This window comes from Desmodus rotundus, chromosome 12 (genome assembly GCF_022682495.2).
Source record: "Desmodus rotundus isolate HL8 chromosome 12, HLdesRot8A.1, whole genome shotgun sequence".
Lineage (NCBI taxonomy): Eukaryota > Metazoa > Chordata > Mammalia > Chiroptera > Phyllostomidae > Desmodus > Desmodus rotundus.
Genome location: NC_071398.1, coordinates 68,792,173 through 68,817,253, shown reverse-complemented (window position 1 = coordinate 68,817,253; position 25,081 = coordinate 68,792,173). Strand labels below are relative to the sequence as shown.

The 25,081-nt window shown below is 38.9% G+C and overlaps 1 protein-coding gene and 1 long non-coding RNA gene across 5 annotated transcripts in view; one reads left to right on the top strand and one right to left on the bottom strand.

Moving 5' to 3' along the window:
• ANP32E (acidic nuclear phosphoprotein 32 family member E) overlaps positions 1-19,461 on the top strand; it is a 35,772-nt gene extending 16,311 nt beyond the window's left edge. Inside the window, exons 1-7 of one of the 3 annotated variants that reach the window (XM_024570136.4) lie at positions 5,096-5,483; positions 8,215-8,364; positions 9,257-9,379; positions 11,361-11,526; positions 12,579-12,745; positions 16,838-16,904; positions 17,800-19,461. In XM_024570136.4, coding sequence (XP_024425904.2) covers positions 5,430-5,483; positions 8,215-8,364; positions 9,257-9,379; positions 11,361-11,526; positions 12,579-12,745; positions 16,838-16,904; positions 17,800-17,870 — 798 coding nt within the window. In that variant the 5' untranslated portion in view covers positions 5,096-5,429 and the 3' untranslated portion in view covers positions 17,871-19,461. Of the gene's footprint in view, positions 1-5,095; positions 5,484-8,214; positions 8,365-9,256; positions 9,380-11,360; positions 11,527-12,578; positions 12,746-16,837; positions 16,905-17,799 lie in introns of those variants that run through there. The other 2 variants (XM_045203510.3, XM_024570137.4) reach the window with 2 other exon arrangements.
• Positions 5,668-24,982, bottom strand: LOC123480716 (uncharacterized). Of its 2 annotated transcripts, none has more exons than XR_006656821.2 (4): positions 24,881-24,982; positions 23,425-23,559; positions 22,991-23,074; positions 5,668-6,637 (listed from the first exon to the last, which is right to left on the bottom strand). It is a non-coding gene; the product is annotated as an uncharacterized lncRNA (long non-coding RNA). The 2 variants fall into 2 exon arrangements; XR_008425728.1 differs by having other exon boundaries at positions 23,425-23,572; positions 24,881-24,973.
• Positions 24,983-25,081: the final 99 nt, after the last annotated feature.

Genomic DNA, 25,081 nt, shown 5'->3' with positions numbered 1-25,081 from the left:
GAATGCAGGTGGGAGGGGGTGTGTCTGGTGGAGGGGAATAAAGTGGGGGGAATGGGACAACTGTAGTAGCATATCAATAAAATATATTTTAAAATCTGATAAATATTTTCAACTATGTTTAATAAAATGATTAAGTTTTATTAGTTATCTTGAAGTGTTCGTATTTCAACAGGGATCATACTATCACGTATCTATTTGTGGCATTCTGGGCATCAGTAGGGAGTAAGAATGATATTTTAGGGAGCGGAACATACTTTGTACACATGACTTAAACAGGATTATAGTGCTCACCTTTGGAAAAAGATCTGAACTTTGATTAGAGGAACTAGGTTTTAAATTTATCGTCACAATTTCTAATCATAGGACCTTGCGTATACCCTTGTTTTAGTTATCTATTGCCAAGAAATCACCTAAAAACTGCATACTTTTTTAACTTAAGATTTCAGAATTTGGGCATGGCATGGCAGGTGGCTTGTCTCTGTCCTACTCGGTGTTGGCATACTTGACAAGGGCTGGAGGATCCATGACGACTTCACTCACATGGCTGGGGCATCCATCAGGGTGACTGGAGCAGCTGGGGGATGTCTGGACTCTCTTCCTTCATAGTTGCTCACCCTCTAGGGTCTGTCTCTCTACATGGCCTCTCTCCAGCAGGGTAGTTGAACTTCTTTACTTGAGAACCAGCTCTCGGGACAGCAAGAACAGAAAATGCCAGGCCTCTTAAGGGCTAGACCCAGAACTGGCACAGTGTCATTTCTGTTACACTTTATTGGTGAATGCAAAGCCTAGCCCAAATTCAAGGGGCGGGGAGGTAGATTCCACCCCATGATAGGAGTACCATGTGTGCATGGGGCTGGAAGAAACTGTTGGCAGTCACCTCTGGAGACAGTTTATCGTACCACTTACCTCAATAAACTTCAGGGGTTTTTTTTTCTTTTTCTTTTGGAATGGTAACTCACCTCTGATAGATATAAATATAAATAGATAGATATATATTCCTTAACTCTAAGGCTCTATACAAATCTAACAGCGTTCCTTGCCTGGGAGGGTGTTGACCTAGGAGTTTTCCAGGATATTAGCCAATGGGCATGTAGAATTGTTTGTGTAACCCGAGTACTGAATATCTGTCCTGGAGCTATGGGAGTGGTAGTGACCTGTTGGGTGATTTTCTGGGACAGGATTCCTCAGAGGTATGGGTAGGAATGATTTCTGGTGGTTCCAAATCATTCTGAATTTGAGAGAGAATGCACTGGCATTAGTTGCACTGGCTTGGTTTTATCTTGAGACTGAAAATTAACTAGTTTGGAAAAGAGAAAGGTAAAAAAGTTAAGAGGAAGAACAGTCTGTAATTATCCTTTGCTCCTACTCTGTCACCTGTTCCCCAAGAAAGCATCAACCAAACTCTTTATTTCCTAATGGGAGTATGAATTTAAATGGCCACCTCAGAGTTATCTGAGGCATAATCAATTGCTAAACGTGTCTTGAGTATCCACTGTGTGCTCAACACTGCCAGGTCCTGTGAGTGGTGCCAGGAAAAGCCACACTGCTGGCTTGGTTTCTCTCCAGAAAATTCCAATGTGGTTGGGGGAACCAGAACCACATGACATATAGGAGATGTAGCAAGGCAACATGGGATAAATGCTGGATAAATAGAACATTTATTAGGTCCTAAGAAAATCGTAGAAGGTAAAATCCTTTCGGTTAAGGTACAAGAACAGCATAAGGGAAAGAGCAGAATGATTATCCCCTATACAGAGCAAGAGGGCACTAGTGAGGGTTGGTCAGAAAAATGTGTTTCAGTTACTACTGCTGCATAACAACTTAAATTGAGAGGCTTAAAACGATAACGATCATTTTATTATCTATGGTTTCTGTGGGACATGAGTTTGAGGAGGGCTCAGCTGGGTGGTTCTGGCTCAGGATTTCTTAAGTGCTTGCAATCAGACAGTGGGTGGAGCTGGGAAAGTTGGGGGCTGGAGAAGCTGGGGGCTGGGTGGGTACCTCTCACCTTCTTCAGGTAGGCTCAACATGTCTCCACGTGATCTCCCCTATAGGTTAATTTGGGCCTCCTCAGAGGGTAGGTACTTGGAGAGGGCCGTCGCCTCATGTTAGCTTCCCCAGGAAGCAGACTCTGAGGTGGAAATAGCATTCAGAACATGTATTGGGAAATGATATTGGTCTCAATATCTGTGGGAGGAGAAGGGAGCAGGATTAAGCAGTGGGAGAAACTGAATGGCAGCGCAGGGGTGCTCTGGAACTGGGATGAATGACCCTTCAGTGTGTCTAGGTCAGGGCAATGTGCTGGCTGGGGCATTGAAGGAGGTATAACTTTGGGTAAGGCAATTTTCTTCAGGGCTGACAGCTGAAGCTCATCTTCCAGCAGCAATTTCAGCACTGGGGGAGCAGGTCCTTCATTTCTGAAGGAAAACTGGGGAGGTGCATTGCAGCATTCATCACGGCCCTGAGAGATCTGTGGCTTTCTGCGGAGGCCCTCCTGTAACGACCTGGCCTTGAGGAAGGGGAATGAATACTCCGACCTCACTCTTCTTTGAACTCCTAATCACCCACAGACCAAACTCCAGGCATTTTAAAGCACAGAGCAGCATGGAGGAGGGTGAAGAGAGGATCTGAAGGGGCAACAGAAGATGTTCGGCATAGATGATTTTAGTTTTTTGAACATTGAAGACATGAGGAGTTAAGTAATATATCTTATTGTTGGATTAAAGGGCATATTTTGAATTGCCCTCTTACTCATTCCACTCCTTGTTCCTTTGATTACATCCACCTCCTGATTACTTACCCTCACTCTCCATTCTGCCATTTAAACCCTGCCTCATTACTTCAGCTTAAAACACGTTCTAGTCCGTGAGCTTGGCTTTTCTCCTGACCACATTTCATTCTTTCATCCATTTAGCTCCATACACCCATCTAGCCTGGTAATGTTCTTCTTCATCCAACTTCTTTCCAAGCACCTTTCTTTCTATGCACCAGCCCTATGGGGAATCTTTTTCTCCCCCAGCATCTTATTCGTCCTGGCTGCTTGATTAAGACTGGAAAGAGGTAGTTTCAAGGTATTGAAGTAATGCTGCTAAAAGATGATAAGAGGGTGAGGACAATGGATATGGGGGAAAGCTCACTTTGTTTGGTGGACTCCTGTCTAGGCTGACTATGGTGTACTGTTTTTAAATTTCAATTTTATTTTTTCAATTACAGTTTACATTCAATATTATTTTGTATCAATTTCAGGTTGTCAGCATAGTGGTTAGATAATCATACTTTACAAAGTGTTCCCCTGATGTTTCCAGTACCCACCTGGCACCATACACAGTTATTGCAATATTATTAACTATATTCCCTGTGCTGTACTTTACAACCCATGACTATTTTATAACTGCCAATATGTACTTCTTAATCCCTTCACCTTTTTCACCCAGTCTCCCAAACCCCTTTCCCTCAGTCAGCCATTACTCAGTTGTCTATATCTAGGAGTTTGTTTATCTATTTTGTGAGTTATCACTCACATGTGGATGACTCCTAAACCTGAACTCCGTTCCTGAGCTCTCTTTGGGATTCCAATCCAGAGTACCAGACTCTGCAGTGGCTGCTGGGATCTGAACATAGGACTTCTTCCTGAGCTGGTACTAAAATGTGCTTACCGGTTTCTTTTTAGCCCCTTTTTCCTTCCCTTGGTTTTTAACTCTCCCTTGAACTGTTCCTCAGTCCATTTTGGTTCAGTTCTCATATCACCCTGGCTTCCCTTAGCCTGATTAAAATAAGCAAGTAAATGAATTTAACTAAATCCAAGTTGGCCCCCTTGAGATGTCATTTTATATGAAAAGCTCTCCCTCTCTGCCTGTTTTCATCTTCCCAAATTCCCCTTTCAGGGAATTCAAAGGAAACAGAAAGGAAAAGACAATCATTATTTGTTTTTCTTTAAAGTAGTTAACATGCCAAATACCAAATATTTCCATTTTAAATGTAACCCTACTTGAAAATTGTGCCTCTGTATGGGGGAAGGCGGTGGGATGGTGGAGTGATGAAGCGTCTGGTGGGAAACCTCAGGTCTTGAACCTGATACCTTAAAATAGCCGACTCAGCTCTGAGAGGGGTTGGACTAATTCATCCTTTTTTTCCCTAAACCGTACTCAATTTATTTGGGTGTTTATCCTGAGAATTGTGTAGGGGAATGAAAAGGATAGAATTTAAGCAAGAACTAAGAAAAATTAGACTCTCGGGACAAATTTCAAGAAATCATTCTTATCCCGTTCTTTTCTATCCCACAGTGATCGACTTTTAAAAGCACAATTTTACCTGTCGATTTCCGTGGAAATCGAACCAAAAGGAAATCAACCAAAAGGAGAAGGGTGGCAGTACCATTTCTTTGTGAATTAAATGTCTGATTTTCATTAGGCCAGCAGTGTCTTTCCTACAAGGCCTTAGTGTTTATTACAGCAACAACTACCTTAGTAACAATTCCTGCAGGGTAATTTAATTTAAAGGTGCCTAACTTACATATTTCGCCCAACTGCTTTCAAAATCGGTAAGTCCTTCATGGTGGAAGTTAAAATGCCATCTTTATCCTGGCTCTGGTTCTGCATCAAAGCCTGACCCTGGCAGGGCAGTGCCACGAAGTCATGCTTTTCATGTTATGTGCATATTGCCGTGCACCTTGCCTGCAAAGCCAGGAGCTGTGCTTTAAAACCGCCAGGAGTCAATGTGTTGCCGCGTCTTGAATTGCCAGTCTCGCAACTTGGGCCGTAAGAAGGATGCTTTCTTTCTCCCTTTAACACTAAAACCATAAAGAAAAAGACCCTGAACGAATCCTACAGGAATCAAGAGAACCGCCCGAGAACCTAGGGAAAGCGCGCCAACCACACAAAGAAAAGTAGGGGGGCTACTGGGATTCAAAATAATTTCCCCGGGACGAACACAGTCCCGGACCTATCAGAGTTAACTGCGCGCTTGGTCGTAGCTAATAGACACAGCTTTTCTGGTTCAGGTCCGCCCTCAAGACTGATAGACATTTGTGCAGTCCAATGGAATATTGCGATGTAAAAGAAGTAACCAATATATTTGGGAGGTGGGTGGAGTGTAGAATAGGGGGTTGGCAGTGCCGTGTCATGGAGGCTCAGTCTCTCAGCAGCCATTGAAGGGGAAGGAACTGCGGGTGTGTATGTGTGTGTGTGCATGTGAGTGCGCGCGGAGTGTGTGGACAAGGAGGTGTTGGCAGCCGAGTTGGAGTCCCAACTCCTTGGACTCCATTTGCTATTCTTTTCTTTCTTCCTCACACCTATCTGGTGGTGGTGGTGGGCGTTTATATTTGCGTTTCTTTTCATTCATTTCCAAATCTTTTACAATTTGAGGGTTGGGGGCAGTGGGAAAGGCAGTAAGGATAACCGAGGAGAGTAGTAGCAGAAGAGCAGGAGGACATGGAGATGAAGAAGAGGATTAACCTGGAGTTAAGGAACAGAGCCCCGGAGGAGGTGAGATGACTCAGCCCCCTCCCCTTCCCCTTCAGCTCAGTATTCGGAGCATCGGGTTTCGGGGGGCCTCGGTGGGTGTGTGGGGAAGGGTAATGAATTAACCCCCACCTGAGATTGGGGGGAAATATTTAATTTGAAGTTTTAAATCATTAAAATATTTTACTTAAGATGGCGAAGGGTTTAAGTTTCTGGGGGGGGGGGTTGTGTGCGCATGGGGGCTTATTCCCTTTCTTCTTTCTTCGAGTCAGGCGTCCTGGCCTTGTGGGGGCGGGAAGCAGGGTGTTGGGGCCGCTCGGCTCCCGGAGTTCCTCCTTCTATAGGCGGGCTGCGTGGGCGCGACCCCCCAGTCCCACTCGACCCTGCCGCAGCCATCGTCGCCTGAGAACTTAGTACAACTTTTCTTCAGTGCTGCCAACTCTTTCTTTTGGAGTGGGGGTGCCCCTGGCCTCGAGGCCCCTGGGCGTCCGAGGTCGTCGTGCCGGGCCCCGGCTGGGGTCGCTTGCGCAGTCGGGGACTCCCCGCTGCCGGTGGCGCCCACTCCCCCGGGGGAGCGGCGCGCACCCACCGCGGCAGGCGGAATCTGGGTCAGCGGCCGGCCCGGCCGCGGGTAAGTTCTGAGGACTCCTCGTTGTAATCGGAGGCGGAGAGGGGACTAGAGGAGTAATTCCCCCACGATGTAACGATATTCGTCGTGTCTTGTTATGGTGGCCGCAACTCTGAATTTGATCCCTGGAGGCACTTTCACAAAACTCAACAAATGGGTCGTTGGGGTTTTGTGCTTTAAAGATGGGTTCGGCGAAAGTAAATGATGCGCGCTCGCCGCTGTCGCCTTAGTTAAAGAGACAGGGCTGGGAGGGGCCACGCGAGGCAGCTTTGCGGTCAACTTTCGGAGGGTCAGTCGGGAGGCGTTTCCGCCTCCTTTCCGGTGGTGCTTCTTCGGCTTCACCCAGCTCTTCCAGTCCCTGGCGGAGGCACTGCGGTAACACGGGCTGGGGGGCGACCCCTTTTTTGCGTAGAGTCCCCGCCCCTTGTGGGGTTTCCCGTCTGGCGGGGCTGCAGGTCGCCAGAGCCAGCCGTGACCAGCGAGGAACCTCACACTTTGATCGCAGAGGAAAGCGTCTAGAGTCTTGCCAACTGCAGCCTCTGAGATAAATCTAAGAATTGGGATATAAGGGATATAGTTTTTTTAGCAGAGGTGGAGGCGATGCCTGTGTATACCAGCATAAAGGATAAGTAGGGTGGTCTCTGGTGGCAGTGTGCAGAGTGGAAACCCAAGATCTTTATGTACTTAAAAAAAAAGTTTGTTTCCTTGAAATTGGCAGGTGGCAGGGAGGAGGAAACAGCCACTATTAGAGAGAGCTGGAAGTTTTCTAGAACCTGCTCTTTAGGGGATTCAGAAAAAAACAAAATCAAACTTAAAAAGCTGTCTCTCAGATGCACACCTTTAGAATGCCTTTTTCTATCTTGGGTTGGAAAAGTGGATTTACCTCCTTCCCCCACCCTGCCCCCCCATTCTTTTACCTACTGTATAGTACTAATTTCCCTTCCATTTTTGGCAAGTGCCGGATGTTGCCTTTTTGCAGTGTCTCCTTCCTCCCCTATGGTGTAATAACGGTCTCTTGTATTTGCATAGTATTTTACAGTTTACAAAGGACTTTTCCTCTTTGCTATTTACTTTACTCCTTCAGACAAACTGGTAAGGTGGGTTAGTGGTGGAGTTTCAGGACCCTGCAGTTATTTACTCAAGTGGAAGAACTGGTTTTCTGACATTAAATCGGGTGGCCCTCTCCTCTGCTCAGCTAGACTAGGAGTCAGAAGACTTAGAGTGGAGGCTTAACTCTACCACCTGCTGTGTGACACCAGGCAAGTGGTTCTCACCCTCTGGCCTGTGGCCTCCTCATCTCTAAACAGATCATGATGCCTTTTCTGCTCACTGACGTAATTACGTAGAAGTCATTTTCAAATAGAGAAGGGGGCATTCCTTGTTGCTAATTTTTTATCTCAAAATACATCAAACATACTGGCAATGGACAGTCATGGCAGCTTGCTTCTGCCTTAAGATTAAGTCCATTTAGGTCCACATGAGAAAGTTTTGTTCTACAACTCTGACCTAATAGAGGATCCAGCCACCACCCACCCCATCCCAGGAAGGGGGAGGTCACAAAAATGCTACCAAAATGGCAGGGAGAAATAACATTTTGTCAAGGATGTATTGTAGTGGATGATATTGTTTGGCCTTGATATTAGAACAAACAACATCCAAAAGCTGGGCTGTCTCGGAAGGAGCTTTCTACCATTTCTTCGTGGAGAGTAACAAGGTACTTTTGAGTTAATTGTGGCATTTATCAACCAAAGATAAGGGGGTTTAAATGGAAAAAATGAATAAAACAGCTCCCTTTCTTTACTGTTTTAGAGCAGCTCGCTTGCATCCTTTCCCAGTATTCTCGGTGTCCCCTCACTGCATAAATATATGGCCTGATGTTGAGAATTCTTCTCCTCAGAGTCAGACACAAGTTTCACATGGGACCTTTATGAAAGGGTTTTTTTTTTTTTTTTTTTTTTTTTTTTTTTACTGTATTAGTGATTTGAAGCAGGCATTAAACTTCTTAGTCCAAGCTTGAATTTAAAAGGTTAGGTGGTGATTTTAATATTCATTTCCAGAGTGTCAGGACCCTAGGTCTTTTGCTAAAAAGACCACAAACTAAAGAATCATTGTTGTTCTCTCTTACAGGTGACACAGTTAGTCCTTGATAATTGCCATTGTGTCAATGGGGAAATTGAAGGCCTGAATGATACTTTTAAAAAACTAGAGTTTCTGAGTATGGTTAATGTGGAGCTAAGTTCCCTGGCCAGGCTTCCCAACTTAAGTAAACTTCGAAAGGTAAGTTGACATTTGGCATGAGAGCATCATGATTTGACTGCCAACAGCTATTTCTAGTTTTTGGCCAAATGGAATGACCATTCTACCTTTTAATTAGAGGGTTCTAAGTTTCTAGAGGTAAGCAAAAGGGCTATGTAGGATTTTTGATTCAGCTCTAATAATGCTTTTAGAAATTTAAACTTAATAATGAAATCACTTTATGGCATGAATTTATGGCATGAACCTAACATCTACCAAATGTTTTTTCTGAAACAAAATCTAACTGTTAAACATCTGGAACCAAACCTGTGTTAGGAGCCATTATACAGATAGTCCCCAGCTTACAGTGGTTTGTCAACTTTTTGACTTTATGATGGTGTGAAAGCAATATGCATTCAGTAGAAACTGCACTACAAAGTTTGAATTTTGATCTGTTGCTGGGCCAGTAATAGGCAATACAGTACTCTCTCATGATGCTGGACAGTGGCAATGAGCCATTGCTCCCAGTCCCGGCATCATGGGAGTAAACAACTGCTATTCTACAGTGTATTTATTAATCGTCTTAGATGATTTTACCCAATGGTAGGCTAATGCAAGTGTTCTGAGTATGTGATGGGCTAGACTAGGCTATGATGTTTACTAGGTTAGGTGTATTAAGTGCATTTTTGTCTTGAGATACTTTCACCTTACAGTGGTGGGTTTATCTGGATATAACTCCATCGTAAGTCGAGCATCCATCTGTTGTAATATACTATTTGGTGGTTGTAGGTGGAATTTGGAAATTAATCACTTGTGACAGTCTTGAAGCCAGAGACAATGACACATTTTCCTTCAAATTGATATATTTTAAAAATCTTTGATGTGTCCTGAGTCCTCACCATTCCTTGTTTTTCTCCCCTTGTTGAATATTTAGTTGGAACTTAGTAACAATAGAATTTCTGGAGGCTTGGAAGTCCTGGCAGAGAAATGTCCTAATCTTACCTACCTCAATCTGAGTGGAAACAAAATCAAAGATATCAGTGCACTAGAAGCTCTGGTAAGTGGAAAGGTTTATCTCTGGGCTTGCTTTTTTGGGTTGCATTTTCTGAGATTTGCATATATATATATACATATTTTTCAAAAGATTTTATTTATTTATTTTGGAGAGGGGGGGAAGGAAGGAAGAGAGGAAAACATCAATTGCTTGCCTCTGGCATGCCCCCAACTGGGGACCTGGCCCGCAACCCCGGCATGTGTCCTGACCAGGAATCGAATCAGCCTTTTGGTTCATAGGCTGGTACCCAACCCACTGAGCCACACCAGCCAGAACTGTGTATATATACACTTTCTGGCAGAAACAAAAATACTGCTCATTTATTTAGACAAATATCTTTGTTTGTTCATCCAAACATATTCTCATAAAATACAAGAATATAAATAAGGAGGTTAAAAGGCATACCAGGGATACCGAACTGGAAGGGAAAAAGTAAGAGGAAATAGGAAGGTACAAGTTTTGATTTAATCGGTCCCTCTCAAATGAGACCAATATTAGAAGACTATTTGAAACACTGGAAAATTTCAGATGGTTTCTAAGTACTAAAAAAATACATTTTATATTCATAGTACTTCGAATAACAATTTTCACTGATGTTATCTGTCAGAATAAAAATGGAAATTCATACATACCAGAAATTTTTATCTCTGCTCATTGTGAAAATTATTGGTAAATATTTGTCTGTGTATTTAGACAAATATTATAGTATTAGAGGAGAGGTTATCCTATGTATTTCACTGTTTTGAAACTTCTGAATTTCTTTTTTGTGATCCATACCAGTGATTTTCCACTGTTTTCATCTCATGGCACATATAAACTAGTTACTAAAATTCTGCTGCATACCAAGAGATACTTTTTGTTGATCTGACAAAATAATAAGTATAATTTTGATTGATTTACAAAAAAAAAAATACTAGTAATTACCTGCCCTTTTTGCTCCAAGTGACTTTTTAGAAAAATCAGTTGCCTATGCTTGCATATAAAGACTTTTGGTACGAAGAATTAACCAATCAGATGCAACCTTATTACTCAACGTAACTAATAAGATGCAACTTTATTATGACCTATATATTTATGGTTTAAGACAGGGCATTCACACAGGATGGCTATTGTGTTGGCTGTTGTCATTTTTCTACTTGACAGTTATAGGGGAAAAGGGGTCAGTGTCCCTGACTAAGTAGTCAGGTATTGCATGTTTTAAAAATTCTTGCAACACAGCATTTGAAAATCGCTGATCTAGATGGGTAAGGCTTTTCCTTTGGAGTAAAACATTGAGATAATTTTTTAAAATGGTGAGAAATTTGTTTTATTATCAACTTCAGGGGTTGAATACCTGGTCTGAAAATTTCTATTATTTTCTTAAATTCTATTCCATTTCCTTCCTTCTTGGTGATTTTTGTTTTAAAATCCTTACCCTTACATGCCCTGACTGGGGATCGAACCCACAACCTTTTGGTACATGGGACAATGCTCTGAGCTACCTGGCCAGGGCCTTCTTGATGATTTTTTGAGTTATTTCATTATTTGCTCATTTGTTTCCTGGTATGAGGAAAGGAAAAGGAGATGGTGAAGTACAACTCTGAAAATTATTGCTTGATTTTTAAAAAAGCTTGTGAAGAGGTTGAAGTTGTTAAAAGTAAGTTTGACTATGGATTTAAAGTAAACATGTTATTGTTGTTTCTTATTTATGCATAGATTCTGTCAACAAAATATACTGAGTGCCTACTATAAGTAAGGCACCGAGCCAGGTGCTAGAGATGCAGCAGTGAACTGCAGCAAAGTTCCTACCTCTGTAGAGTTTGTGTGCCGTGCCAGGGCCTCATTAAGAGAATTGGCTGTGCTTGATGTAATAACCTTTCATTATAAAATTCTAAAGATCCAAAAACCATTCTCTTGATTTCAAGTATATATTTTCTGGTTTATGAATTAAAAAAATAACATGATATTTTAAATCTTGAATATGTTTTAACTTTTTACTTTGCAGCAAAATCTTAAAAATTTGAAAAGTCTTGACTTGTTTAACTGTGAGATCACCACCCTGGAAGATTATAGAGAGAATGTTTTTGAAATGCTGCAGCAAATCACATACTTGGATGGATTTGATCAGGAGGATAACGAAGCACCAGACTCCGGAGCAGAGGATGATGAAGGTAGTCATTCGTAATATTCATAAATGTGTCACGATTAGAGCCTCCACTCTAGTAATGCAAGTTACATTGGGCATGGGTATTTAGGTGGAGAAAAGGAAAGATGTTAGTAAGACAAGAAACATTAAAAAACCCAGAGCCCCAGTCCTGTATTTCTTCTTTGAGATTTCTGATAGCTTTCAGGGAGGTTAATGATTGTTATATCAGGGTCCATGAAATTTTATATCTGTATAAATCACCTAGCAAAAGTGGCAATGTGTGTTTATTTATTTATTGTTAAGTTTTTTTGCAACTTTTAAAATAGTATTTTTTAAAAAAGTCCTATTCATCACAGTTTTATCTGTAATAGCCACAAAGTACAAATAACCCATTCCATCAATTGATAAATGGAAAAACAAAATGCTATATATCTATACAGTAGAATAATATGCAGCCATAAAAATGAGTGCAGTACTGATACCTGAATGAACCTTGAAAACATTCTACTAAGTTAAAGAAGCCAGACACATTCGTGTTGAAACGTCTGGAATAGGCAAACTCATAGACAGAAAGTGGATTAGTGGTTGCCAGGGCACGGGGGGAGGAGAATGGTGAGTGATTGCTAACGAATTTGGGGTTTCTTTGGGGGTGATGAATATGCATTTTTAGATAAATGGGTGAGTAACAGATAAGACGACAAAATAGCTGTTATTAGTAATGGCACACTTTGTTACTATTACTTGAAAAGGATTTGATAGATAAACAATGTAATAAAGTGATAGAATGATAGACAAGCAGGTTTTGAAGTGTCCACAAAGTAAAACAAACTTCAGTACATGTAATGTTTTGAAGAAAATCATTACACTGAAAAATTTTCAGCACTTAGAGACCATATTTCTCAAGTAGTAAATATGGATGTTATAAAAGGGACATTTTAAAAAATAAAATCACCCTGAGATACTTTCCACCTTTGGCTTAAGAGTTTGAAGTGATTGGGGCAAGGGTTAAAAAGATCAGTATTATTATCAAGAAACATTTGCCCAGCCATTTGTTCATCTCTGAAAATACTTTTAAAGATGGAGATGAAGACGATGAAGAGGAAGATGAAGCTGGTCCAACTGAAGGATATGAGGAAGAGGAGGAGGAGGAAGAGGAGGATGAGGATGAAGATGAAGCAGGCTCAGAACTGGGAGAGGGAGAAGAGGAAGTGGGCCTCTCATACTTAATGAGAGAGGAAATTCAGGTGAACAGACCCTTCTTTCATGCACTGAAAATCAATGATTTAAGAATAGGGCTAAGTATTATAAATAGTAAGGTGTGTAAAAATCTGAGATATTTCTAACTTGTGGGGTGCATGTGTCTGTCTGCCTGTCATTTTTTTCCCCAGTTCAGACTATATCCACAGAATCATAAACACCTGTTGATTGTACTGCCCAGATATCTCTCAAATCCATTCTGCCCTCAGAGGCATGGTGGAAACATTTTACAAATGTTTCCGACCCTCAGTTTCTGCATTGAGAAAACCTAGGTTATATCTACCTCATAGGATTGTTTTAAGGTTTAACAAAATAATACACGTGAAGTATCTAGTTGCTGGCACATTGTAGGCACTCAAGAAGACTTTTCTTTCCCTTAATTATTTCTTGCTTGTGCTTTTGTTGTAGCTTTCTAAGTGCCCTCTCTGAATACAGCTTCACCACTAAGGTGTATCCTTCGCGGTGCTTGCCCGCGTAGTGTCCATGCAAATGTGATCCTATCACTGGCCTGCTTGAAACCCTTTCATGTTTTGCCCTGTTGCTACCAAGATAAACAAGGCCCTTCATTATCTAGCCCCTGCTTCCTTCTCTGGCTGTATCTCCCTCAAATTAAATTTGTCACACGAAGTTATTTCTTGCTTTTCTGTTTGCATATAATGTGAGTATTCTATTAGTAGAGAAAGGAAACAATACATTGTTTACGTGAAATGACTTTGTACCCATGCCCACTGATGAACTTTCTTTTTTATGAGGGAAACATAAATATAGTGAAACATGTAAAGTGCACTGATTTTATGTACAAGTCCTTGAAATTTTACATGTGTTTATACTTGTGTAACTTACATACAAATCATGCCTCCTGAACGCCGATCTTTAAAAACTCAGCTCTGGAGTTGCCTTATTATTGAAGCTTTTTATAATTTTTCATAGATAATCACTCCTTTCTCTGTTAACTTTGAACCTTGATAGGCTTCTAATACCTGTAGACACTTTTGTAAAAACTTGTTTATTTGGCCACTTTCTGCTAGGTGGTGAGAACCTCAAGGGGAGGGAGGGCCATTCATCTTTGTGTCTCAGCACCCAGTGCGTCGACCGGGACGTAGTGGGCCCACAGGAAACGTCAGCTGACTTGAAAAAATGATCTTTCAACTTTTGGGTGTTTAAATACTTTCTCCTAATGTTAAATTATCAAGTTTTGTTTATATAATTTATAATTTAAAATAAATTGTCACTATTAAAAATAATATCTTATTTAGATTAGAAATTGTTAGTATTCTCATTTGTTTTCCTAATAACTTTTACATTGATTAGGTAGATGATATTACTGATTAATGATAATTTTTCTCTGATACCATTTTATATATAAAACTAGTGTGGGAAAAAATAGAACTCAAACTTGTTTGGAGCCTTAGTGAGTTAGGAGCTATACAGTCTTGAAGAATAGAACTTTTAAGTCCTATTCATAGAGAAGGGCAACCTGTTCAATTTACATTAGCATACAACTTGAGTATTTTTCCAAGTTTTAATTAGTAAAATAATGAACCTGTTATTTTTGTCTTTGGTTTTTTATTTTCTCTGCCAATAATTCTTCTTAAGTCTATATAGTATTAAGTAACTTAAAAATGATCTTAAACTAATTGCAGATGTTTATTGAATATTGGGAAATATAACTAAAAATTACATGGTCAAGTATAGAGCAAAAATCTTTAACATAATACATACAACAGTAAGTCAATGTAGCATCTTGGTAGCAGAGACCAGAAGTTTTCAATTATGATGAGATAATTTGGATGTTTAAAATGAAGTCTTGTTTTTAGAAACAGCCTTTGGAAGTGTCAGAGACTATTAAATTTAAAAAGAAATTAGAAGGAAATAGAAAAGCTATTTGATTAGCTACTTTTTGTTTGAGTCTTATTTCTATTTCAGCTGTACTTCAGAGGTAAGGAATTAATAAGAATAAAGAAGGACTTCATGTAGGTATAGTATATTTCATCAAAAATGGGGAAGGTGGCTTTAGGAGAATTGGGAATTAGAGTACAAATGAGGAAACATTTTATTTCCCATTAATTAGGAAGTGACCAGGGTCTTTACAGGGTCTTGTGTAAAGACCCTGGTAGTTTAATAGATGATATATTTTTTAAAAAAGGCTTAAAAACATGAATCAATTAATTTAATCATATTGTGTTTAAAACAAAATCCAGAGAAGTAATTAGCTTTTTAGACTTGGGCTTTTCTAAATCATCAAGGAATTAATATGATTAGTATTTCAACTGTTTTTTGGTTTTTTTTTTTTTTTTAGGCAATCTTTTTCTTTCTCTTTTTTTTATTGTTGTTCAAGTACAGTTGTCTCCATTTTTCCTCCACCCCAGCCATCCCCTCCTCCTGCCCTCGATTCTACCCTCCTTTGGCTTTGTCCATGTGTCCTTTATACATGTTCCTTGACAACCCTTCCCTCTTTGAGAAATGATAAAAATAAATGATAAATATTTAAGTATACTCATTTATCATTCCTTGCAGATTTAAAATGTTTAAAATGTTTCATCTCTTTCTCTCTTTCTCCTTCCCTCCTTTCTTCTCTATCCACTTCTCTTCCTTTCTTTGATTTTTGTCTCTAGGTTAAGGCTAGGAATTCTCCTGATTTTTATTGTGGTTCCTTTTTGTACTCTTGGCTAACCCATATCCCTTCTGTTCCTTACAGCTTGGTGGCTCTGGTATGGAATGCTTTATAGTTTTTCTGTTAGCTAAATGCTGGAGAATTAGGTTCTGTTTAGTATTTCTAGACACAAATGGGGCTGTGGATACTGTGAAAAGCATGGGTTGTCCAAGTTTCCCTAACTATTTGCCAGTTAAAGTCTTTTTAAGGACCAATAAACTTTTATGGGGTTGGAGGGGAGACCCTAGATTGGTTCCCTTTTTTTCAACATATAGTAGAATTCAGCCATTTGGAACATAGCTAAGAACAAGGCAGTAAGTATATAAGGTCTCTGAGCAAGCAAAATAAAAGTAACAAAAGACACTTTCTTTGTAGGACAGTATTCAAGCTGTTATTCTAGACCTATTTTCTCTTTATATTCAGTCCTCTGATAAGCTTGATCTATTTTCTGAATCCATAGCAGATTAAAATTGAAATAGTAACTGACTGCAAAAGACAAGGCATAAAAACTAGGAAAAGACACAATTCTAAGCAGAAGCCAGGGTCATTTTAAAAAATGGGAAAACCATCCCACATATGTTAATAGGCTCTGAGGGAATTGGCATATACTAATTAGTATAATGTTCATAATCAAAATGGTGACTGTGATAATTCAGGAGGGTTTGTGAGGTTTAGCAGAAAATGGTAGAAGAGTATGTAGTGCACTTTGGAGATTTGGATCCCAACTGGCTAAAGTACAAGAAATGGTGTTGATGTTTCAAGGCTATTTTAAATCTTATCTATAGAACAATTCATTCCGCAAGAGTTATAAATCAAGTTTATTGTGATTTTAGTTGATATTTGCTATTTTGATATGCAGATTTTTAGATGCAGAAGCAACTTATAGATCTTTGTAGACAAATACTTTCTTTTATTGATTGTAAAATTGAGGTCTAGAGAGATTAATTTATTCAACACAACTGTATTGGGGCCAGGATTCAGGTAATTCCTACCATAATGTACAAAATCAAAGACACTGTCTTTGAAAGACAGAAGACTCTCTCCCATTATAGTAGCCAATGGGCACATTTGGACATTTAAATTAATTAAAATTCAATAAAATTATAAATTCAGCTCATTTGCACTGGTCACATTTCAAATGCTCAGTAGTCACGTGTGGCTAGTGGTTATCAGATTGAACAGCACGGATATTGGATATTTCCATTGTTGCAGTGTTTTGAACGTGCTGGTCTAAGACAACTTGTTTTCATAAAGAAACTAAATTTAGTTGGGTTTTTAAAAAGATTGTGTATATAAGTTACACAGAGGTTATCAGAGCATGGAATAACCATAGTTTTTTTTTTGCTGTTGTTGGAAAGTATTATTACCAAACTAAAAATCTGTGTCATGGCTCATTTATTCTCAAACCAAATATTTGAATTTCAAGGATGAAGAAGATGATGATGACTATGTTGAAGAAGGGGAAGAAGAGGAAGAAGAAGAAGAGGAAGAGGGTGAGTTACATTAGCCATAAAAATGGTCTAAAATTGCACTGGCCAGGTAGCTCAGTTGGTTGGAGTGTAGTCCCATCCACCAAAAGGTCATGGGTTCAATTCCCCATCAGGGCACATACCTAGGTTGCTGGTTCCATCTCTGGTTGGGGCGTGTATAGGAAGCAACTGATCAATGTTTCTCTCTCACATTGATGTTTCTCTCTTTCTCTCTCCCTTCCTCCCTCTAAAATTGATGAACATATCCTCAGGTGAGGATTAAAAAATATGTATTTTAAAATTAAAGTTATGGCTATTCATGGACTTTAAAGAATGAGTCTATAATTCAAAATTATTATTGATCTCTTTGATTTTGGCAACATATCAAAGAATAACCTTGAAAGGTATAAAACCTTTTTTAAAGTAATTTTCTCAGAGTATTCATTAAATCCAAGTAAAAAACAGATTATAACATTTATTGGAGCTGATATTTGAGCTCAATTTATTATTTGTTTATGGTCTTACATTTTGGACAATGTGAAGCCTTCTCTAGAAGGGAAGAACAGTTGAACTCAATAATACCCTTTTGAGATTTGCTGTCTGGTAGCCTTTACCTAGGCCTTTCAAAATAAATTTAAAAATTCATTAATCATTCCATTAATATCAAGCCTTCAGTTTCATGATCTGTACTTCATGATTTGGCCACAAGGGTGCATAGCAAGTTGTCCTTGTTTATGGATTTCTAATCTATTAAGTCTGTTCAATACACTGAAATTGAAAAGAAATTCAGAGAGGAAACTTAACCTCTAATTTTCTTACACCATTAACTTTTCACTAAGATAGGTTTAAAATTTTGTAACTTAAAAAATATTTGTTTGCTAAAATTAAGTATTTTATACTTTTCATTTCACTCTTTTAGAAGAAGAAGGTCTTCGAGGGGAAAAGCGGAAACGAGATGCTGAAGATGATGGAGAGGAAGAAGATGACTAGATCATTCTAAGACCAGATTTCCTAAATTCCTGGGTGTGCAATAGAGTGATCATATCTTCCTTGTTGCTTCATGTATAATAGCTATCCCTACAGAAGATAATGTGTAACTTTTTATAGGAAAAGTGTGGTTTTACTATTTTTGCCTTACCATTCCAAATAAGACTTACTAGTCTGTTAATGATCATATTGTATGTAGAGAAAAATTTTCATTGACCCCATTGTGAAAGTCCCTAGCAGTTTATTGAGAATCTTAATTTTTCTAATACAAGCTCACTGTATTAGTCCTTTTTAGCCCGTAATTAAAACATGATGGCTTTTACACAGGCATAGTATGGTGCATTTCATTAATAAGGTTTTAAAGTTATTTATGAATTAACTGAAATCACAGTCAGCTGGAATATGAAATAAAAAGTCTTTTGAATAAGTTTGTTATCTTTTTAGAGGTGACCCAGAGATCTTTAGTTTGAAAGCAATGACTTTTTTTTTGGCTAAAGGCTTTTGGGTACTTATTTGTCACATGAGTAACTTGGAAAGAGGAACAGAATAGTAAAGGTTCTATTCAACAATATAGTTATGGCTTTTGGGGAGGCTTCTGGAACCTTTTAAGCCAGGTGACTAATACAATTTTATTTCTGAAGGAAAAGTTGCTATAGTATGTTCAGAGACATGCAGGTAGTAAGCCCTTTGTTCTTCAAGCTGAATGAGGATCATGATATGCTAATGGTTGTTTATTTTGTTTGTTTTTTAAGTGTGTGGTTTTCATTTTCCTTTTGGCAATTCTTTTATGATCACCTTCCTTTCTTGTTTCACTCTTCTCCCTCTTCTCAAAAGAAAAAAAGGTGGGGAAACATATGAATATCCAGGAAAACCTTTGGTCTTATACCTCAACTACCTTTTCAGACCTTGTCTCAGTTTTAAAACAAGCTAAGTGGAACTGACTATTTCTGAGATACGAATGCTATTATTGATGCAGTTTTATGCAACACACTGCTTACTGGAAATCGTTCTTGGTTGACAAGATGTGCAGACTGTGTAGTAGCGTAAAGAAAGAAAAGCAGCAGAGGGGCTTTTCAGTGTTCCTCAAAAGTCAGAACAATTGCCTGTTGATAATTAATGAGATATTTAAGCCAAAATTTTAAGTTAGCTTCCCAAAGGACTTAGCTACCACTCTGCAAGTATTTCTAATTTTTCTGAATAAAACCTTTAATTATTCTTTCTATAGTTCTAAACCATTATCAGATACAGCATTTGATTGGAATATATTAGGCAGTGGGAAAAATATTTGCAACTTTATATTAAAATTAAGATTTATTTTCAAGTGGATGTCCATTAAAAGTAGAAAAATATTTGGGAAAAGTGCGAGTGTGTGTTTTCTTATAGGGCTACTAATTATAATATGAGTAGACAGGTATATCTCCCTTTTTGTTGTGGAGGCTCCACGTTCAAGGCTATTGCTTTTTTAATCTTGGCTCTCTAAATTTTTCCCCCTTTGTTTTGAATGTTTGTAAGTTTTTTTAAGTTAGTGTCAGCAAATTAATTGAAGTTACACTTTCATATTCGGACACATTTAAATTAGTATAGTACTGCCTTTTTTTTTAGTTTAAAAATGTATGACGTGGGGTTTTAAAGTAAAAATTAGAAAGTTATTTGTGGACAAATTAAAAAAGTTGCACAACTGACTGAAATAAAACTTTTGGGGTAAGTTTAGTGGGGGGATTCGAATATCCAAGTAGCTATTATTTTACTCTGTTTTAACAAGTGAAATGCTCTGTTTTAGTCCCGAAGACTTCTCATTACATAGTATGCCAGATTACAAAATACCTATTTTTAAAATTAAATCTATATATTCACTTTCTTATCAATCATCTTATTGTGCAATCAAAATGAGATTTCTTTGATTTGAAAACAACACTTAAGAGCCTCCAAATAACTTTTTAAGACCTATTTAGCTTTGTGGGTGATATTTTCATGCAAATAAGTAAGGGTGGGTTTTATATTTTGTAGAAGTTTGGGGTCCTATTTTAATGCTCTTTGTATGGCAGTATGTATATAGTGTGTTAAATTCCTCAAAAGTCTCCTTAAAAATCTTTGAAGTTAATACTTTTGTGCAACTGTGTTTTAAATAAAGCCATGACAGTGTTAAACAAAAAGTGCAGTACTGATTCTTTATTGTTTCCGACCCGTTTTTTCTGTGATTGCTGTAAGTTAAAGTTTGTGAAACCCAATTGCTTCAAATAAATTGGAGATTTGTTAATGATTAGTTTCAGTGTATGACATTCACTTTTGAACACCACCACTGGGGGCATTGAAGATCTTTCTTTTTTCTTTAAGATTTTATTTATTTATTTTTAGAGAGAGGGGAAAGGAGGGAGAAAGAGGGAGAGAAACATCAATGTGTGGTTGCTTCTCACGTGGCCCCCACTGGGGACCTGGCCTGCAACCCAGGCTTGTTCCCTGACTGGGAATGGAACTAGTGACACTTTGGTTCATAGCCCTTGCTCAGTCCACTGAGCTACACCAGCTAGGGTGAATATTTTTTTTTAAAAAAAAAAACAACTGAGAAACAGCTTGAAAGTTAATTCTGGGTTGTGATATGAGACATTACAATTTAGCAGTTTAGTTCGTGATCTGCCTTATTTTTTTCCAAGAAGCAGAGAAAATTCTGGATTTCCTTAATTTTCTTTTTGGAGTTGCAAACAGTCATTACTTTTGGTATTTTGGTTTGAAGTAATAACTGTATTACCTGCAGTTGAAGTAACTATTATCTATAGTTAACTAAAATGATGATAAACCTATTATACATCAGTAGTTTTCTAAAATGAGTCCAAACTCTTAGTTTATTCAGAACCGTTAGGTAATCTCAATACAAACATAGGTAATTCTTCCATGTTTACCTTGAGTAAATCAAACCTGAACCAAACAATGTTTTTTTCTGTTCTTAGTTTTCTTGTGATAGTGGTTTTTAAAATGTTTCATTTGTAGGCAACTGGAATGTATTTTATCAAATCAAGATAGAAGTATAATGTTAAGTAGTGCTTTTGTGATTGCTTTAACAGTTTAATATTGAGAAGGTATTTTAATTATGCAACTTTGCTTCCCGAGAGAAGGAAAATATCAAAATATATTTCAATTACAGGAATTGTTTATTGGATGGAATTAGTAGGGTGTTTTTTGGGTTTACATCTTAAAAAAAATTTAGGACTTGTGACATAGCCAGGGAGCTTATATAGCACCTTTGCGAGAGGCAAGGGGCAGATGCCCACCCCGATGTCCCTGTGTCATGGGGAACTCTTGCCCTGACTAAAGATGGCAGCTGAAAGAAGACTCCCTTAAATCTACTACAATAAGGCAAGAGGTATTCAAGGTGATGAAAAGCAAGGAGCTACAACCAAGATTACTCTATCCAGCAAAGCTATCATTTAGAATGGAATGGCAGGTAAAGTGCTTCCCAGAGAAAGTCAAGTTAAAGGAGTTCATCATCACCAAGCCCTTAGTATGATATGTTACAGGGACTTATGATATGTCCATATGATATGTTACAGGGACTTATTTTAAGAAAAAGAAGATTAAAACTATGAACATTAAAATGATGTTCTAAAATCAAAAACAAATACTAAGCAAACAAGTAGAACAGGAACAGAATCACAGAAATGGTCATTTGGAGAGTTATCAGCTGGGAGGGGGAAAGGGGAGAGTGGAACAAAGGGTATAGGGATTAAGAAGCATAATTAGTAGGTACAAAAAAGGAGATTTTAAGAATAGTAGAGGAAATGGAGAAGCCAGAGAACTTACATGCACTACCTATGGACATGAACTAACGGCTAACGGGGCGGGGTGGGGGGGATTGCTAGAAGTTGGGTGAAGGAGGGTAAAGGGGAAAAATTGGAACAACTAATAGCATAATCAATAAAATATACTTAGAATAAAGATTTCACTGCCACCACTGCAATTAAAACAGTAGAGCCAAGTACCTACATGTTACTAACCCAACAGGCAATGCTCAGTCATTATCTTACTTTACATTTAGTATATAATTTCTTTTTATAAAAATGGTTCACACTCCTGGTTTTGTATTACTGACTGGTTCCTCCTTTGCATTCTTTCTTTCTGGTTCTTCCTCAAAATTTCTTTAAAATGTCCCAAGATTCAGTCCTTTGACCTTTTCATTTCTCAGTTGATGCTCCTTTATTCAATGCTGTGATTTTCAATAATGTTCATGTACTGATGACTCCTAAAATTTTACCTCCAACCTGACCTTCTCCTGAATGCCAGATTCATATACAGGGGTGGACAAAAATAAGTTTACAGTTCTGATACAAATAAATAATACAATAATTAATAAATAATAAATATAAGAATCAACTGTTTTGCATACTCACAACTGTAAACCCACTTTTGTACATGCCTACGTTCAAATGCCTACTTCATATCTCCATTTGGATATCTAACAGACATGTCAAACTTAACATGTTGAAAAAGAAATAAACTTCTTACAGCTCACATTGAATTCACTGGCAAATTCTAAGCTTAACCCTAAAAATATATCTTAAGTTTTACCACTTGTGACCATTTTCACCGCCATAAACACAGGCACACTCTCCAAGTCTTGAAAGCACTGCCATTTGCTTCCTACTTGCCACCCTGTAGCCTATTCTCAGCAGAGAGAGAGAGAAAAAAAAAAAAAGCTTTTTCCCTCTTGGTTAAAGAAAATGGGAGAACTAAAGTTTCTGGTGGAGGTGTTAGATAATGAAGCAATTCTGTGAGAGATTGTAATTAAAACTCAAGTATTGTTTTAAAATCTATATTTTAAAGAGAGGCTTTTGAACATAGGACATTTATTCTCCCAATTGCTGAAAATTTCCCCTCTGCTGTTTCTAGGACTGGATAAATCATATTCTGCAGCTGTTGCTTAATAATAGCATTCTATTGTATTCCTTTTTCATGTATTAATCAGCCTAAGATTTGAGAACCTAGAGTGCGTACTTTGAATTTGTCCCCAGGTCACTACTTGTGTTACTAGTTTATTGGACAACCCTAACTTGAAGGTGAACAGGTTACACCACATAATGGAAATTACAATGAGTTGATCTCCAGGAGAATCTATAAAAAAGACTACTTACTGTGAAATACTTTTATTTCATCCAAATCTGAGTACTTTTCTGGGTGGTAAGACCTCGAAGTAGGGTTATCCTATAATATCAGTTCTGATGAAGAAAGAAAAAGAAGTACGACTTTAAACTTTATGAATGTTTACCAATAATTTACATTTTTGTTAAGGCATCATTTGGACCTGGTTACTTATGAAATGGACACATCCACATTACTGGTCAATAGTAACATCAATCACTAAATAGGCACCCAACGCTGGTGAAAACAACCTATTCTGGCCGTTCAAAAAGTTACTTTGACAATGTAAATACTTCCCTATTTCTCTGATTCTCCTGTTAAATACTCAGACTGCAGCATCTTGTAGAGGAACGCCATGAGCTGTGCTCTCCACTTTAGCTGTGACTTTCCCTAATAGACTCAGTCCACAGACCCAGAATTAACTTACAGAGACATTACTAAGTTTCTCCACTTTGAGGCATTTTCTCTCAGAGGCTTCTCTTTCGGCACGGAGACGCCAGCAACAGGCTCAGTGCAGCTCAGTGTCATTGACATCGACAGCTGTGACCGAGGAATCCTGGGACTGGTAGAAAAATCTGTAAGTGTAATGGCAGCAACAGCAGTTGAAGCAACGAAACTTAACCGCTGACAGCAGCGCCGGGGAAACCAGCGTCTGCAAGGGAAGCAGCAGTTACCTTCGCTGCAACTCTGGCGGAGAAGCCCGTGCAAGTCCGACGCGTTTTGAGTTGTGCACACTCTCCCTTCTCTGGTTTTCTGACATTCTGAGTTAAGAATGAACTCATCTTTGCAGTGTTGAGGATTTATATTTGTATGAAATAAGTGAAATCTTTCTGAATAGGTTTTCACGTGAGGGGGCTTATTATTTTTTAACCAAGCTATCTATATTGGGATATGTGGTGGGAAATTTCCCTTTTTGTTGTTTTGACATATTTGGCATTTTAACCTTTTGCACTATTTTTTGTAACCCCACTGCCAAGGTTCCTAGGCTGCCGCGGTCAGCGTGTGGATTAGAGCTCTACAATTAAGTCTCATCCATTTTACTTTTACCCCATTTCCTTCTCACGTCAAGGACTCCAACTTTATGATTGAGTTTCTTTAAGTCCTTTTTTTCTTCCATACTGCTCTGGGGCGAGCCAACCATATCACACAGGTAATCTTATCCTAGCATCACTCTTTCAGATTCTTGATAGAAGGACTGAATAAACAGATCGCGAGATTTTATTTAAATGCTTACATTGGAATAAAGTGCTCTTCTGGGTCTCATCTTTTGAGGTAAATTGTGTCAGCCCTATAGGACACTCGCCTCTTTAAATTTTTACCTTACTTTTCCAAAATCCTCAACCCCTTAGATATAAAGCAGTTTCCCCCTTTCTAGAGTACTACTTTCACAACGGTGCACTCCAGATTCTGGAGTCTCAAGCAGCAGGATTTGAACGTCTTGGGAAGACCACAACAGGACTGCAAATTGGAGAAATGACAATGGAGGAAGAGAAACAGCCCTGACTGGCGGACCTGGGCTGGGATCGCAAAGCGAAAGGTCGCAGGTTCATTCCGGTCAGGGTACAGGCCTGGGTTGCAGGGTCTGTCCCAGCTGGGACGCGTAGGACAGGCAACTGATCAACATCTTTCACTGGCATCCGTGATTCTTTCCCTCTCCATTCCCCTCTTTGTAAAAAATAAATAAAATCTCTTAAAAAAAGAAATGAAAAGCACCACTTGAGCATGTGCCCCTAATTTTAAACAAATTAACTGTGACCTTGGCCAAATTGTTCAGCTTCTCAGAATGTTTGCTCATTCCGCCAGCATGACCCGAAGTCCTCTCGTTTGCCCCTAATTTGATTCGGGGGACATATAGCAAAAGGTCTGCCAAACCAGATTCTCACGTTCAAGAGCTGAGTCGAAAAGCTGGGAGATTAAAAAGAGGTCAGTGCTGCGTGTAACTCACGCGCACCGAATTGTTCCGCAAGGGTGCTTCCTGAAACGCCTGGGATTGGGCCAGAAACTCTGCAATCCCCATCACGTGCTTTCGCCCCGCGCCCCCCTCAGGTAAGTGACGGCAGGCGTCTGACGGCGTGCGTGCGTGC